The sequence below is a fragment of the Poecilia mexicana genome, unplaced genomic scaffold, assembly GCF_051168715.1.
Source record: "Poecilia mexicana isolate PSO_F unplaced genomic scaffold, ASM5116871v1 scaffold_5, whole genome shotgun sequence".
Lineage (NCBI taxonomy): Eukaryota > Metazoa > Chordata > Actinopteri > Cyprinodontiformes > Poeciliidae > Poecilia > Poecilia mexicana.
In genome coordinates, this window is record NW_028263374.1 from 25,603,671 (window position 1) to 25,621,883 (window position 18,213).

Consider the following 18,213-nt stretch of genomic DNA (forward strand, 5'->3'; position numbering starts at 1 on the left):
ATTCTTGAAACTAATCTACCAACTTGAGATAATTGGAAATGTTTCCCAAAGAGACTCCTCTTCTATGTAAGGACTCTCCAACATACTTTAAAGAAATACCTTTAATGTTAACCCTTTGCCTTTTGAGGCAAAAGCTTTCTGATGTTTAAAGAAATTTTATGTTAGCTTCCAGCTGAAGAGACTTGATTTAGTGTATGTATTTCAGAATACACCATCACCAACAAATTTGTATAAAAAAAAATAAAAAAGTTTGAACTGTGTTTCATACTTGATATTGTAAACTAACTATAAATCTTTGACTTTATTTGATTAGAAGAAAAAAATATCATACATGTTAAGCTTTGGAACCATGTTCCAGTAGATCACAGAGTTCAATTTTACGTTTGTCTGCCACAATATCAATATTATAATCCTGTGTCTGTGGCTCTAAGAATCACCTTTGGGATTAACTGTGTTACTGGAATGATACTGTGTTCATAGTGATGCTGCAAGTGAGGTACCAAGGGAGCTATGAAAGAGCAGATAATTAACTCAGGGGCCAACCAGATAAGTCATATTCTAATAAATTATTCAGTATTTGCAAGGAAATGAATACTGTCCCTTCTCATATTGCAGGCAACACAATAGCACCTCCCTGAAACATTAGAAATTTATTGTTGTCCGATTCACAGCCAAGCTAGATCATTTCCATATATACATATTGAAGACTTTGTTTGTACTTTATGTGTATAAACAATGCTGAAAACTAAAGTGCATGAAGCTGCAGCTGTTCTGAAGCAAAATTACATGCTTAAAAATTGTGGAAATTCAAGAAATGTTTTCTCTTTCAATAAAAAAGAGACGTAGGGGGAGATGTATATTGACATAACATGAGCAGTTCTGACTGAATTAGACAACTTCTTTTGCTTATGCTTAGGGGCCACATGGGCTGAGGCAGATAAGTAATTTTATTTGGGAAAAGATGAATCCTGCTAAGAGGATTTTTATTATTTTGTTTCCAGGAGTCATATTTTAAAATTATTTTTAATTTACCTAAATTTAATTTTAGTGGTTCCTTTTTTCTAGTGGAACAAAAAGTTATTTTTTGTTTACTTGTATATCAGCAGCAAATTAGGTCAAAAATTCATTAGATTATATAACTACATATAATCAAACATTACCGTATCTAAAATTCAAATACAACCCATTGACATTATTTCAAGTGTTACTAATGACATTACTTTTGCTTGGATTCCAAAAACCAAATCTTAATAATGTGTGCAAATGTGGGAATATTTAATAAATAAAATGTGGCAAAAGGAATCTTTACGGGAGACTTAACAAAGCTTTAGTGAGAATTTTGCATTGATTAAGTTACTAGGTTTAAAAACTACAGTGACTACACATCCAGGTTAATAACATGAGTGCTTCTGAATTTTGCTGATCAATGACAGTGATGACAAGTGAGAAAAAGATGCAACTCTGTAAAGATGTAAAACTAGTTTTGCACACCAAAAGAATCACTTGGGGCTTACTTGGAGATAAGCACAGGAGAAAAGACCAAAAGATGTAAAAGATTGTTACCAAAGAGGTAACAGTGGCATTTTCCCCTGCCCCTCTTGGGAAGCGTTTTATTATCTTGCATTTTTCAGACAGAGTGCAGCAGAAGGACAGACCTTTATGTTGCCATGGAAACAGTAAAGTGGCGTCCATTTGACAACGGAGAGGAAGGGGCGTGGTTGCAATAAAAAGGGGTGGGATTAAACCATACTCTAATCCTATTGGTCATATTATTCTGACGTCGCCAGAATGGAATGCAAATACAAGAGTTTCTTGCTTCTGCTGCTGTGCTGCTGCTGGTCTGATCGAAGCCTATTGGGCGCACCGAGCTACCGTCCAAAATTTCAGGTAGAAGAATATTTGGAGGGACAACAAGGAACCGAAAGCTAAAACGAGGCGGGAGGCTTCAGTTTTCTTGAAAACGGTAAGGTGACAAACGTTTAACCCCGTGGAACAGAATGACGCGGATGGCACGGCTCTGTCAGTTGTGCCTGTTTGTGTCGGAACGCGTGAGGTTAAACGGCTGTGCAAGCTAATGCCTGTCCAGGGGGCCCAAAACAGAGGCATGCAGGCATGCAATGGATTCTAGCACCGAGGCTAACGCTGATAATCGGTTACACGGCGGAGTCTGGTGCACGTTTCCTCATTCACACAAAGTGTACTACTGTTGTAAACAAACGAGACTTCATCTCTAGCTAACATTAGCTAGTTTTGTGGTGGAATTTGTGTTGGAGTTCAGGGGGAAATGAGCTACGAATAACAAGCAAGTAACCGAAACGTTTATGTATTAAGGCGAACTACAGTTTCTTTCTGTATTTCAGTTGTTTCTGTGCTATGTTTCATTACTTAAAAGAATGTTAGCTAATGTTAGCCATAAGCTGCCTGGTTCAGAAACTTCCCTCATCTCCGCGGCCTTAGGTTCAGTCGAGAAGCTGCTTTTTTGACAGATGGAGCTCACCAATGATAGGCAGGCATTCTGCCACTAATCAGGAGTCATTACAAATGTCCAAAAATCAGTTGTACACTTAGCAGGTCAGAATTATCTTAAATTTTTATGAGGAAGAATATAAATTACTTGTTTCACTTCTAGTTTATTATACCAATAGCAGAGAGTAGATCCCATTTTATCTGTGCTGTCAGTCACAACAGTTGTGTTGAGATAGCCTAAGACCTTCTGCAGATCAGTTTATCTGCGTTTAGCCGTTGTTTGTGGGCTAGTTTTTACATTGGCAGTTCTTCAGTTGACATACATGCATAAGGAACCAACACAGCTGTGTACAAAAAACGGATCAGAGTCACTTTGCTCCTTCCACAATTTGTATCCCTAATTCATACCTATGCCTTACCATTCCTAAACAGTAACTTAAATTTTAAATTGTTGTAGCTCATGTATTGTTTTAAGTTTTAAAACAATTTCCAAGGTTACTTGATTAACTCAATGTGGAACATTTAATCAAGACACCTTAGACTGTGGGGCTCTCAGAAGAGATGAGGTGCAAATAATTCACTGTGGTAGGCACTTTTCAGTCTAAACAGAGTAGCATTCAAAACTTTTTAAAACTGCAAACATTGGTTACTTGTTATCTTGATCACCTTATTCCTTTTCAAAAGAACATGTAACTTTTTTACATTTTTTATGCAAAATTTGCAACAATATTTCTTATATTTTATGTTGTCAGAAGAGATGAAAAGTGCATTTGGTGTAAACACAAGGACGGTGTCGGCTTTGTTGTATTTGCTGGTCTTTTTCTGCCAGCTAACATCCCTTGCTTCACTTGCTTCTGCCACTTTTGTTTTTATTCTCACAAATCTATCTCTCCTCCATCAACTTTGCTGGTTTGTCTGTGTAAGCTACGTCTTCCTCAGGGTTTGAACAGGGAGCCTGTTTATTAGTTTGAGAACTTCTGCCACATAAGAATAAAGCTAGACACATGGCTACAGAAAATACTTATAGACTTTTCTGTCAGGCTTACAAGTTGGAATATTGTCCAGTTTAAAGCATTGCAAGCTGTTCTTAAGGAATAGCTGCCTTTTAAACCTGTGATCCTGGTCAAAGATAATTCTTTTCACTTCTGTTCTCATAACAGATAACTAAAGCTGTTACTAGTGTATTAGTGTACTTATTTTTTATATTATGAACAAGGTTTGTTAATCTCACAAGAGAAGAAAAAACAGACACTTTCCCCAAGTTTAAATGAGAAATATGTTTTCCCTCACCTTTATGTCACTTATTTAGCCATTCATTGGATGCATATTAAATGAACAGTCTGACTTCCCAGTGTGTTTCAGTAGCCCAAATATTGCTACTTCTATTTTTGTACACAAAAGCAGAACAGTTGGAATGCTTTGGTTGGCATAATAGTCAACAGATGTTTCCAAGATGCCAATTGTGCTTTCTTGTGAAGGTAATTACTTTATTTTGTTCTACAAAACAGCTAGAATACTCATGAATGTTTTTGGATTTAACTTTGGATTTCAAGTATTGAAACTTTACTCTGAATTTTATAAATGAGTGGAAATGTGGATGTGTGAACTAAAAGCAGTGGTTGTTAGAGTAATTTTCTTTGCTTTGCAGACCTAAACCGTGATCTGCTGCTGCTGCGGGTATCTTTGAAAAGGTAAGCCAAGTCTACTTGTAGAAGAAATACCAACACAATGCTTGCACTTAGGTCTTGGTTCAGTGGTTCACCACTTTCCCCACTGTGGATTTTTCTCTGTGTCTGTGACCTTGAGGGGCCGCTCTTGGGCTTTATGGGGGTCTCTTGCTGTTTAAAGAATTAGTTATTGCAGGAGAAATGCAAAACTTCTTCCACTTTTTTTGAGCAAATCTACCACTCATACAAAAAGACAGCCAAACACACCATGCTGTTTTATTGAGGTCCCAGGACTTGGCACAATATGGAACATAAAAACTATGTACTAAAAAAACATGTTGTTGTATACTGTTAATTTTGAACAGAGTAATTTTTTGCAAAAGTCTTTTATTTTGTAAACTTATACATCAGTCAACTTAAATATTATTCTGAAAGGTCTTTGTTTTTATATTTACGACTACATTATACAGTATATTGTTCATATATGATCATTCTAATGCCTGGTGTACGTGATATATATATTTGAAAGATCAGTTGAAATTCAGTAGTTGGGTATTGCTATCAAAGAGTGAGAAATTGAGAAATTCCCATATTGCCTGGCAATAATACATGGAGTGTCACTGCATTAGCTGCCCATCACAGATGATAGGACTCAGTATGCTTAAGGTCACAGAGAATCATAATGAAAGATGAGAGATGGGACTGAGGGAGATGTCAGTTTACTGCCACTCGCATTGTAATTGCAATCTTGGAAAATAGTACTGAGATTACAAGACTAATATTGTGGAGCCCTATTTTGCTTGAATTGTACTTTGAAACCCACATTGGTTTTATTTTATTATTCATCTTGGCTCACGCTTGACCCATTTCTTTTTCTTTGTGAGTTAAAGTTTCCCTAGATGATGCCTGGAACACGGATTAGAAATACGTCTTGAGCGAAGCATGCTGGTAATTGGCAAGCTTTGACTGAACTACTTAACTGTGACACTTCAAGTTTAGAATGAAAATCTGTGTGTATCCCTTTCAACCTATGTCTCCACCTCTTGGTCTGCTTCTCCCATATTTTAACAATCCAAACGATCTTTAGCATTTATTGAATCTTTAGTTCTCTTTTTAATGAGTCCAAATTGACAGAGCCCATGGGCATCTTTAAAGGGTGAAGTGCAAATGTTTTGTTACCTTCACAGCATGGGGCTGCTGGAATTTTGAAGGCACTCAACAAACTTAACCTGAAAAGATGTCAGACTCATTTTGTGCTGGTTTATTCATCTGTGAAGTTAAGGTCAAATTCAGTTGGATGGCTCAATTATGGGTAACCAAGCAACTTTGCCTCGAGATCTTGGGTATTTTTGTGTCTTACACAAGACACTCACATAGGCACTGCTCTGGTTACTGTTGAGATAAGGACTGCAATCTATTCAGCCTCAGGACATGCATAACCGAATGATCTACTTTTATGTATATATATATTTTTTTCAGCATTCTTTAAAGGACTTCTTTTGACTTGATCCAGTATTTTTATGAAATGAAGATGTGAGGACATTGACACATGCTTGTTTTTTTTTTTGTTTTTTTTTAACCTTCCATTTTTTAAAAATTTGGTGTTTAGTAAATCTAACAGAAAAGTATTGGCATTATTATTTAATTACACAATAAAATTATAGTTTCTGACATTGCAATCATTATGTTCTCATGGAAATTATAATTATGAGGAATTCCAAGCCTTTAATTATTATGAAAGTTATAATTATATAATATATTATGACAACTTAGAGATTACAATGCATGTCAAGTAAAGAATCCTAATTAAAACTGAAATAATAAAAAAAAGCCTTGAGCGATTATGTATTTATTAGACTTAAGTTATATTCAAATATTTCCGTTAATCCTTCTAATTTAGAATGATGATGTTCCTAATGATAGGACTATTTTCTTACACCATGTAAATCAGTTTGAACTCTGACTATAAAAATTAATAAGTTGGGCTGGTGGGTCCTACACACATTCTGGGTGAATACAGGTTGGAACTCACTGCCAAGACATAATTGAAGACACACATGGGTGAATCCAGCTATAGAATTTATTTAAAATTCCCTATAATGGTTTGCTGTAAAATAAATTTTCAACACTTACCCTAATTTAACAAAATAACAGTATTTTCTAGGCACATAATGCCATTTTATAGCACAGTTTGTAACTGTTACCTTTAGCTATAAAAATTGTGTTTTTATCAGACTAATCTGACTCCTTAAAATTGGCTGTTGTCTCTTTAAGAACCTATTAACTTTTCTGTCACTCCCCCTTCTGCACATCATCACAATAATGCTTCTCCATGCAATTCATTGATGTTGTGTACAACCGTTCTTAGGAGTGTTGGAGTTTGCATAATAATTCCAGCAGATATGCAGTTCCACCTGGTGTTGATAATCTCTGCGGTTGCTAGTCTAGAGGAGCAGAGTGGAGGAGGGATGTTCGACTGGGGAGTCAAGCTCAAAGGTGGAGCCTTGGGTACATAGGCGGAGCATTGTTTGAACAGACGTTAAAGCAGCCTTGGAGGATTCAAGGATTTCTCAAACTTGCATGAATGAGTCAAAGCAACACTCCACTTCCATTTGATGAGGGAATTGATTTATACCATGATATAAAGCTCAAATAAGGCATTTTTTTCTTGCACCCCTTTAAATTTCCCTCATTAAACTTTTTTTTTTGCTAGTTCAACCTTTTTTATTTGTTTTATAGGGGATTAAAAATAATGCCTTCAATCACTTGATTTATAACTGTTTCATAACATTGCTACCTTAGCACAAGATCCCTTTAAAACTTTTTTTTTTTTTTTTAAGAAAGGTAACCTCTGTTTTATTAAAGCACCTCCTTGTGCTGTTTTTTCTTATAGCTTCCTGGTCCCCAGGTCCGTCATCTAAAAAACCTCACGTTCAATTGAGCCACCCCATCTGTGGTCTTTGCTATTCGTTTGACCCCCTTCTGGTGCATAGCTCTGTTAGCCAAGTGTGAGACTCCAGGCTTGTGTTTCTGGCTGCACCATTAGCTAATCTATATGCTAATGAGGAGATGATAATCAATGAGGTTTGCGCATGGTTGGCCCCAATCAATTCTACATTGCACTGGCAAATGACTCAAATAGCTACATTTCATACAGGGCCGCAGTTGGGATGACGTGCTAATGTTCTGGGGGCAGACCATAAGTATGCCATTATCCCCGCGTTTCCTCTTCTCTATCCCACCGGAATGAATTCTAATGTCATTTAAGATGAGTTTAAATTCAGCTTGAAAGCTATCTCATTTTACCTTCTTAATATGTGGCTTTCAGGGACTGCTGTTTTGCATTTTATTTCTGTACCTCCTATGAATAGATGCTAGTTCTTTGCTGTGATCTGACTCACATGTACTTCGTAAGTTCTGATTCATACTCGTATTGTGTTTTGGAATAAATGGTGATAATTCACTGGGAAGTGGCTAAATTATGATAAACATTTGGTCTACCTTTTTTTTTTTTTACCTTGAAATAATCAGTTTTTCTGTATTATTTTGGCAAATCTGTTCCTCTGTATTTAATTTGTCTGTTTTAGGTATGTAATCTATCCCCTTTACTGTTGTAGTTCTGATTCAAGTATTTATATTAGCCAATGTAGGTTGTTCATTTTTTTCCAGCATCAACCAAAATTAAAAGGTAGAAGAGTTTTCTGATTTCCACTAGAAGAGAAAGATATATTGAAATGTAGTATTACGGCAATTGCTTTATTTAAAATTGCAGGTTCATAAAAATAAATTAAAATAATGCTGGTCTGTTTTAATCAGTCAGTGCATTCAATGCATTAAAATTAATTCAGTATTCAGGCAACATTTGAGGGGGAGGAGAGAGGATGATGGTAAGACATTACCATCATCCTCATTAGAGAGGCGTCCGTTGTCCAATCCGCATGCTACTCTGCACGAGGATTCCACAAGCATCCCATTGGCCGTCGCTAGGCAACCACATAATCAGGGGGTCGGATGCTGGAATGACGAGCTGGCTGCGTGTTGGGGGTTGATGAGAGGGGCTCGGGGTTCTTGGATGTAGCACAGAAACAACCCTCACACGCGCTCATTCGTTCCCTCAGTCAGCCGACCAGCCTGTCACGCAGTCAGACAGACAAAGAGGAGCAGCATCCTGCAGGAGGACAGCGCGCTCCCGGGGGATGGGGCATCATACCCCTGCATCACGTTGGGGGTGTCGGAGGAGGTAGGGAGCTTGAGGGCTGGGGGGCTTTTGTCTCGGCACCTCTGCACATACGCATCCATCCTCATAGGCATTTTTTCTCTGTGGGCATCCTGGCTTTTAAAGGGAGACTCCACATCAATTAGTGCAGAGAAGTGCTTTCTCATTGTGTTTTTTTTTTTTTTTTCTTCTTTTAATTAATTAATTTTTTTTTTAATGTGGGTCATCCGAGTTGTCCTATATGGAGGTGGAGGAGGGAGCCTGCCTGATGGAGGCTCAGCACTTCCTTATTGTGATATGAGCTTTTAGAGGCAGCCAGTCTGTCTGACAGTCTTTCGTTATTCTGCTGGATCCTCCAGACACAAAACTGACAGTCCCACGAGTAGATCAATATGTCCACATAAAAGTGCTCATAATGTAATATTGTTTTGACTCTTAGTGCTGAGACTTTTCTATCAAGCATTTTAGTTTCTCCCCTTTTTTAAATGGCATGTTTGTTTGTTTTTCCATGCAAATCCATTTTAAAGCCACATTTCATATGTGAAAGCAGAATTTGATCAGAGTGGGGGGTGTTCTTCCATTGGATCCAGACATCCACTGATGGATGGGTGACTCTGCTCAGAGAGACAGCGGTATAAGCCATCATGACCAGAGGGGATTCTCTGTCCTCTCCAGTCATATGGTGGCAGAGTCTGGGATGCACTCTAATGATGCTAAAATACAGCCTGGCAGGTTTTTTTTTTTTTCTGCAGCAGTGGTGCTTTGTTTACCATCGACCACTGATTATCTGAATAGACTTTGACCTTTATACGACCACAATGTAGACGCTAGGATGCAATTTAGCTTATAGAGTTCAAATACTTTTATTGTTTACTGGAGGCCCATTGGAACCATTTGGTTCTATTTAGTGTTGAGGGGAATCAGTGTTTTCCTTTGCAGCATAAGTGGAATATGGGGCTGTGCTTTGGTCGCTGCTGCTCCTGAAAGAATAGTGAGGAGTGAGAGGAAATGGCTCAGGATTTGCAGCATGACGGCAGCATTCCTCCTTTATTTAATTACTTCCATCACACCCTCTTTTCACTCCAGCCCATTTAAATCCTTAGCCTGCACACTCAGCCTTTTCTCCTCACTTTCTCTTAGCTCCTTGACGTATACGTTAACGTGATCACCTCTGACCTTTAAGTCTAGCAGATCCAATCTATCAGTTAAGTTTCTGACTTGAACGATCAAGGTTGACAGACAACATTTTTCTTATCCCTAGAAATGTAAAAAGCACCTAAAGAGGTTCAAAACAGGAGCTGAAGCTACATGGCTGGTGTGCTGTTTGTTATGTGTATAAGCAGTGTTGCAGGATGCTGGAGGTCTACTAATTTGCTCTTGTTGACATTTTCATTCTGACATTCATATTATGCTAAATCAAGGATTGATTTCTAAACATTCTTGCACTTAAAGAAAAAATGTTTAATGAAAGCTTTTTTGTCTATTCTGACTTTTATTAGATATAAAAAAAATTATGCTTTACAAAAACTCACTTATTTTTCAGAGCCTTATGTATAGGCTTGATAAAACTAAATATCACGCCAAAGAAAGCTGCTTTCTGTGCTTCCATCTTCACATGTCGTGCTGAGGCTCGGCTCATATCATCTGTGGAGAGCTCACAACCCATTTTCTCCGGCATTAATAAATAAAACAGAACCAAGCCTTAAAAGGCTTTTATAAAAGAAGCAGTAATTATTCCTTCTAATGTGGTGAAAGAAAATTAACAAGAAATGTAAAGTTTTAAAAATCTCTTAAAAATGGGAAATTATAAATGTATTTTTCCATGATCAGATTTTGAACATGATCCCTTATTTGACAAGTCATCTCATCCCTATGGGCAATTTTTAATTGCTTTGAACATTTACTGAGTATCTAACTTGGACAGGTCTTTCAGCAAACTAAGTCATCAACCAGACTGTCTTGAAGTGAACATATCTAAACGATGAACAAGTACCAGTATGGCAGGAATAAGGATTAGAGGCACACCTCAAAAAACAACCCACACAAGTAAAACATGTAAAGCAGCTTCTTCTGCTGAACCTGACCTATTTAACAAAAGTTAGAAAAGTAGCATAGCTGAAATAATTAGTTATTGAGCCAACAGTGTTTTCTTCATTCCAGAAAAATCAGGAGAATATATAAATGACCATGTTCCCCAACAGGGGTTTTAACAGGAAGGGCTTCTGAAACTTTGCGTTGTCACAGTAACTGACAGCAAGATCCAGTATTGATTTTAAAATGTTCCATAACTTGATTCAAAAGTCACATAGTGTAATTTTCTTAATTTTTTGTTAAAAATGAATAATGTTTTTTTTTTTTTTTTACTTTAAAATGCAATGGATGCTTCAAGTAGCTCATTTATTCTGCATGCCAATAATTTGATGGATCAGCAGAATAGATTGCGACGCTCACACCTGATATAGAAGTTGGTGGCTGAGATGCCATCAGCTGATGGAGCATATGGCTGAGTCATTTGAGATGATAAAGATGGGAGTACTGGGGGAAAAAAGTGGGTTAATTGCAACTGATTTCATCATTACCATATTTAACAATATTACATAAGCATTTTAGCTAATAACCTGCAGCAATAATTCATATAAAGCCATCATGTAGAAGAGACATTAGCATTTCTGGCTCAGATCTGGCTCTTCTTTGTGTTCCAATACAACATCCAAATTTAAACATGCAAGACTTTAAATGTTCCAATCACAACTGAATCTGCTGGCTTTAGTTAAAAAAAACCAAACTTTTATTTTGAAGATAAGCACTGACCTTTCTTGCTGGACAGCTACATTGGCTTCCTAGTCAGTTTTTGCTAAAAATATATAAAAATATCTTCCCTGAATAAGAAGATGTATTGTCCTATTTTCTACATTGTTTATCTGTTTCCAATGTATGTTCTGATGGTTTTTATATCAGGCGTTTTGTGTATTTCTCGCAATTTATTCACAATTTTTCAATGTTTCTGTTCAAAGGAAGACTTGTAAGAGCTGTTTTTTTTCCCCTCATGCACTTCTCTTTTTTCTGTCTTCCAGGCACAGGAGAGCCATTCAGAGGAGCCGGGGGTCAAAGGTGAGAAGAGCAGAGGGCACCATGGAGAGTGAACCTGGGGCCCCTGCCTCCACCACTGGCAGCACTGGGACAGTTTCCACAACCAGCAGCTCCTCCACCTCCACTCCCGCCACAACCAGCAGCTCCTCCAGTGCCGTAGCTGTTAGCACTAGTGCTTCTACCTCTACTATCACTGCTTCTACCACCTCAGGCAGCAGCAACAGTGTTAGCAGTAGTAGTAACAATAGTGGTAGCATTACAAGCAGTAGTTCCAGTAACAGCACTTCAGCAGGAAGACAGGCGGTGCGACAGATATCAATTTATAGTGAGATGCCCGACCGACAAACGGTTCAGGTGAGTGGTTTGGAGTTGAAACACAATCACTTATTTGTGTGGGGATATTTCTTCACTCTACTGCCATCTGTTGGTGCTTTTTTATATCTGAACATACGCTTTAATCCTGCTTCAAATTGGAAATAAATGATAGGGGGAAGAAGGAAACAGAGTGGCGCCTAACTGGTTGAAGGAATGCTAATGGGCCTTAGGCGCTTTAGTGCTCTTGACCTTTTTACTGAAGGGCAAACCTCTACAAAGGCTTTGCCTCTGCTTGAATGAGGGTTGCTCAACTTTCAGTGCTAATTCTTTGACAGCAGGTTTATTGTTTCACAGATCCCTCCTTTTTTTTCTTTCCTTTTTTTTGCTCTGACAGCTAAAAGTAAAACATCAATCACCAGTTTTTTGGTGACTGAGCTGAGCTCTAAGTGAGCTCAGCTCAGTCACCAAAAAACTGTTGATTGATGCTCTAACTGAGCTGGAGGTGATGGTCCAAATGGTTGTGTGACACCATGAGCCTCAGGTCAGCATGTTGTCTTGTCAGTTTACATAGTAGAGGATACTTGCACCTTAAAACATTTGGTTCTGGCGTTTAAATGTGGTGTTTAGTTTGCAAATATTTAAGAACTGGATTTCCTAATTAGTGTTCTTTTTAAAAGTGACAGTCTGAATACTCTTCTGTATTTTTCTTAGAAGTCTTATCAGTTGTCAAAACTACTGAAATCCTAAATTATAAATGAGTTCAATTTCCAATTGGTGTTAGATAATTGAATTAGTGAAATGAAAAAAAGTAATGTCATTATTATTGTTTTTTGTCATTTTGTGTTTAGAACTTCAGCAAAAATAAAAAAATAAATCACATACTATTTTTATTACTGGGGATGTCTTCAAATTTGTTTTTCCTAATCATGGAAGACCAGAAAAACTTTCATATAAGAATATTTTTAAAACCGCTTATTAAAATGTTGGCAGTGGCATTTTCTGTTGAATTTCCACATTTTGTGCGATGGAAGCTTTACTGTAACCCCTTTCAGCTCATAGTTTCAATCTGTGGTCAACATTTGCTCTTTATGCTTCAGCGATCACTTGAAAGCATTGACACGGAAAGTGAGATCATACTCTCTTATCTTGCTCTGATCCACTTTGGGAGGCAGACCTAGAGTTATCTTGACCATTAAATGAAAAGGGTGGGAGACGATTGCATGACAAGTGATGATGCAAAGCAAATCATACAAACCAAAGAGGACAGCAGCACACAGAACGTCATCATAAACACCATAGAGAGGCGTTTGTGGTATATGTTTATCACTGTACTATGATACTGTACTTGATGTGCTTCTCTTTTCTATTAGGTTTACTTTGACATCCTGACTTAACTTTTTTGAAAAGAGTCATCTCCTTTTTCACTGTTAAGCATATGAAGGCAAGAAAAGTAAAGATCAATAACTTCTACTTCCAGACAAAGATAAAAACCCACTGAATTTGATCTTTTTTTTTCCGTTTCTAAAAGTTGACTATGGCTATTCAATGAGTCTTGCTGGGCTGGGAAATGTTAGGCCTCTACCCAGATTTCTCAGATTTCTCTTGTTCTCTGGCTTCGTTTTGCAGGTTTTTCAGCAGGCGCTACACAGACAGCCAAACACAGCAGCACAGTACCTGCAGCAGATGTATGCTGCCCAGCAGCAGCATCTGATGTTGCAAACAGCAGCCCTGCAGCAGCACAGCCTCAGCACCGCCCAGCTGCAGAGCTTAGCAGCTGTTCAGCAGGTCAGCAAACCAACCTCACCAGCATATGCATGCACATTTTTATAATTTGTTTAGTAACAAAATACAAACTTAATTATACTTTATTGGAATATTTTTTTCTTTTTTGTTGAAGATGCATATAAATGATGTCTAAATGACTTATAGATATTAGGGATGCATAAAATATTCATTGTGTTACATAAATGGATTCTATAAGCAAAGCTGGGACAATATTAACAACATTTATTTCAGTTTTGTTCCTGTTAGTATGTGTTTCTTGAGGGGAGGTTCTTTCTTGTATAGTGTCAAAAGGGACATGTTATTGACCGTACCAGTAATATTAATCTTAAGTACCTGTATTAGACCAAACTGTCATTTTGGTGCATCCATAATAGTAATCCAGACTTTATTTTGGTAGTTTTTGTTTCAAAGTGAAAGACAACTAATTTCCAATTTTAAAATGTTTATTTGAAGTCTAAATGTAAGCTTGTTTTGACTAGTGGGTTAAAAAAGACCAGCAGCAGTAAACCTTGAATCTGCAACCTTTTATTACTGGTCCTGTTCTTGTTCAAGTGTAATGCAAATATATCACTAGTAATATGTCAGTCAGGTACCTTTTATTGTGTATTTTCCAGGTTTGTACCATTGTTGCAATCATAATGTGCGATAATATGAGGTGGAGGAGTACGTACAAATGCATGCCACACTTTTCAGATAATTTATTTTTTTTAAATATTTTTTTTACTTTCATTTCTCAATTATGTTCTAATTTGTGTCTAATTATAATAAAGAATCTTACTGGTTGTTCTATAACAAAATGTTACACTTTTGCAGGGAGCTGCTGTCCACTTCATGCTGCTGTAGACCTGCCATAAACCCTGTTTCAGAAACTGAACCTCTCTTTGTCCTCTCATCTCTTTTATGCTTTATGACAGGCCAGTATTGCAGCTGGCAGGCAAAGCTCCTCACAGAATGGCACTTCATCTCAGCAAACAGGGTCTACTCAAGCTACAGTAAGTGCAGTTTTGAGCTTGTTGCTTAAAAGCTTTTTAAAGTTTAGATTAATGTCTGGTTAGATCATCTTGGACATAAAGTGACGCCAGGAACCCGGAGCTTTCATGTCTGTCCAACGTTAACAAACTGCTTTACTTTTGAAGAAATTGAATGAGTGTAAGCTGTCTCTTTAAATCTGAAGTGCTGAATTAAAGAATCATTGTGCTAATATCATCAAAGGTATGGAGGTCTATAAAATAATAATGCTGTTAATTCCTTCCCAAAGATCAACCTGACCACATCCCCGGCGGCGGCTCAGTTGATCAGTCGGGCCCAGAACATAAGCTCCACCCCCACCAGTATTTCCCAGCAAGCTGTTCTGCTCGGCAGCCAATCCACTCTCACGCCCAGCCAGGCCCAGATGTACCTGCGGCAGCAGATGGTGAGAGCAGAGAGACGAGGAGCAGCGCTTCTGGCACATTTACACAAGCTTCAAACATTCATTAGTAAAACACACTCATAAACTGCCTTTGAGACTAAGTTTTTGGATCCCTATAAAATGGTAACACTCCAGATGTGGCTGTAGTACAGTCTGTGGAGCTGTGGTCCCTAAAAAGAACAGCTTAGGAACACAAATGTACATGTGTGGTATTGTCAGAGGTATCTGTCATGTTATTAACAGAAACAACCACAAATCAAATGTTTGAATCTGTGTGAAAATACTTTCTTAATCCCCAATGGAAATTAAATGTTACATCGCAGACTATCCAGATGTCTTAGCAGAGCCATTGTAGACAGAAAAGTTCAGTAGAGCTTTTCTGCAGCAGTCTGTCTCACAACAGCTCTGAAGAAGCCGGGCTGAATATGTGGTGTGACAGTCTCCTGAAGAGGATGCTCATGGTTGTCCGCTAGGCTCTTTATTTTATGAATCCTTCTTTGCACTCTGTGGTGGCAAAGAAGGTCTGGTCTTTGCACGATAATCTCTAGACGTTTTAGTCTAGAGATATGAAATACTGACTAAGCCTCAACAGGCTATTTCAATATCTCGTAAACTTAGACTTTCTCAAGAAGTACAGTCTGCTCTACCCCTTCTTTTAAAAAGCTTCACTTTTGATTTTTCCAGTCCAGTCTGTTGTCCAGGTGAACACGGAGTTATTTCCCCCATGATGGAAATAGTATTTGATATTTTCCCATTTCCCTTGAAATCTGTCTTTCTTATGGTCTCATTCAAATGAGATGATTATTTTTGCACCATGCCACAAAGTGGTCCAACAGCTCTCTGTACTCAGAGAGTATCTGCAGAAATAGTGAGTATTTCTGCAGATATGACTCATCTCTTGTACTGGAAGTCTGATGTGTACAGAGTGAAACGCAATGGTGAGAGCACAGTTCTTTATTGTCTTTTTTGCTGTTGACTACCTGGTCAGACATACACAATCTTTTTAGTGTTTACAAACTATGGTCGGTCTGCCAGGTAGTCATTTATCCAAGTAATTGTGGGAGCATCCATCTTCCACGCCCAGCAATAGATTTAAAGTTGTGCCTCCTCACTTTTTCTAACCTTAACTTTAAGTGGCTGTAGCTATGGATCATAACAACTGTGTCAAGATAAAAAACATAACAGCATTACAACTGTCTGCAAAACCAGTTTGAAAAATCTTCCAGGAAACAATGTAGCAACCAGGAAAAGGGGGAGGGAAGTTATTAAGACAATTGAATTACACAGAATGTGTCAAAGCTATTCTGGCAAGCTGCCACATTGCATTTTAGAATGAGAGTGCCACACAAACCTCCCTACACAATCGCATGTTGATCAACGAGAGCAACCTGGGAAGATTGTGTTGTTCCTCTCCGGAAATGGACTTTTAGTCAGACTGCCTTTTCGGTTTCAGCTGTGCAGGAGTGGAACTCTGTCCATCAAACAATCAGCGCTCATACCACTTATATTCTAATTAAAAAAACAGTAAAAGAAATGGTTCATATCGCATCAGATCTGCCAATATTTTGAACATTAAGTACCTAATCCTAACCCCACCATGCAACCAACTGTGTTTTGTTATCTAGATGAATTAATTAGTTTGAATTACTTATACTTTTTGGGATAATTGCGTTTTTTTTTGTATTTATTGTTTATATTTGTTGACAAAAATGTTTGTAGTCAAGTCATTTCAACCTTGTTTTTATGGCCTTTGTTTGTTTTTAGCAAGACAAATTGAGAATTATCCAGGTACAGCAGATTAAAAATAGCCTTTTGGCTAATTCTGTTTCATTTGCAGAAATGTTAATTAATGTTCCTATCAAATAATTTACTTTAAATGTGACTATGAATAGATTCACTTAATATATGCTCAAGTGATTACAAATTTTAGTTGTTTCTTACCGTTGAGAATTGTAACAGGGCGGCCGTTTGCGGTTGGATTTTACGGTGAAAAAGACTTCAAGAGGTAGAGTCAGGTGGAAACAGCAGTTGGTTTATTCTCTTCCCAGCATCAACACACACTCAATCACAATCCTTTTCTCTCTCCACACAGGTGAAACCACAGGCTTAAATAGTCTCAGCTGTGCTGGACCCAACCACCTCCAATTCACAGGGGGATCTCCCTTAACAAATCTCCACCTATTTAAATAAACTACAATTTATTAAATATAAACATTTAAATTTACTTTTTATAAATATTTTATATTTTATCTTACACCAAATGAAACACCACAAAAAAACCCATAAACAATTATCTCCCCACACTTTTCAATGGCCTCTCCCGAACCTATAAATGGTGTCTGGACCCCCGGGGTTGTATTTGTCCAAACACCCTGGAGCGGACACAGAAAAGACAGGTGAGTCACTCATTATCAGCACTCCACACCTAACAGATATTGCACAAACATTTGCTCAGTTTTACCCACCAGTAGCTCCTTGCTCTGAGTAACAATTATCCTCCCTCCACAGGCAACCACCTCACTTTCCAATGAGGAGCAGCTGTGCAGAGCCCAGAACAAAAGGCTACATGCTAATTACTAAAATATTCAATAAATACAATTAAAACTTCTCGTGTGCAAATTGTTGTTTATGTGCAAATCTCTGCTTAAAGTGCAATGCTAAATAAAGTGCTTGTTAATAAAGTGCAAAAAGTGTTTTTAAAGTGCTAAACAGTGACTTAAATACAAATAGACCCAGTAATGAAGCTCTCTTCATTACATTTCCTCCCTCCTCTCTTAAGAGTACCTCAGTCCTCTGACATTCTGGATAAACCGTCAGCAACCACATTAGACTTCCCTGGCTTGTACTGGACCGTGAAGTCAAATGGCTGCAGCGCCAGGTACCATCCAGCGATTCGGGCGTTGGCATCCCTCATTCGTCTTAGCCATTGGAGGGCACGATGGTCAGTCTCTAAAATAAAGTGACGTCCTAAAAGATAATACCTGAGGGCCTCAATACCCCACTTCTGACACCACTTGTAACAGGGCGGCCGTTTGCGGTTGGATTTTACGGTGAAAAAGACTTCAAGAGGTAGAGTCAGGTGGAAACAGCAGTTGGTTTATTCTCTTCCCAGCATCAACACACACTCAATCACAATCCTTTTCTCTCTCCACACAGGTGAAACCACAGGCTTAAATAGTCTCAGCTGTGCTGGACCCAACCACCTCCAATTCACAGGGGGATCTCCCTTAACAAATCTCCACCTATTTAAATAAACTACAATT

The 18,213-nt window shown here is 38.0% G+C and overlaps 1 protein-coding gene across 1 annotated transcript in view; it reads left to right on the forward strand.

Moving 5' to 3' along the window:
• The first annotated feature begins 1,809 nt into the window (after nucleotides 1–1,809).
• phc2b (polyhomeotic homolog 2b (Drosophila)) overlaps nucleotides 1,810–18,213 on the forward strand; it is a 33,197-nt gene continuing 16,793 nt past the window's right edge. Inside the window, exons 1-6 of the mRNA XM_088005797.1 lie at nucleotides 1,810–1,963; nucleotides 4,115–4,157; nucleotides 11,424–11,793; nucleotides 13,381–13,539; nucleotides 14,454–14,531; nucleotides 14,798–14,953. Coding sequence (XP_087861923.1) covers nucleotides 11,482–11,793; nucleotides 13,381–13,539; nucleotides 14,454–14,531; nucleotides 14,798–14,953 — 705 coding nt within the window. The 5' untranslated portion in view covers nucleotides 1,810–1,963; nucleotides 4,115–4,157; nucleotides 11,424–11,481. The remainder of the gene's footprint in view (nucleotides 1,964–4,114; nucleotides 4,158–11,423; nucleotides 11,794–13,380; nucleotides 13,540–14,453; nucleotides 14,532–14,797; nucleotides 14,954–18,213) is intronic.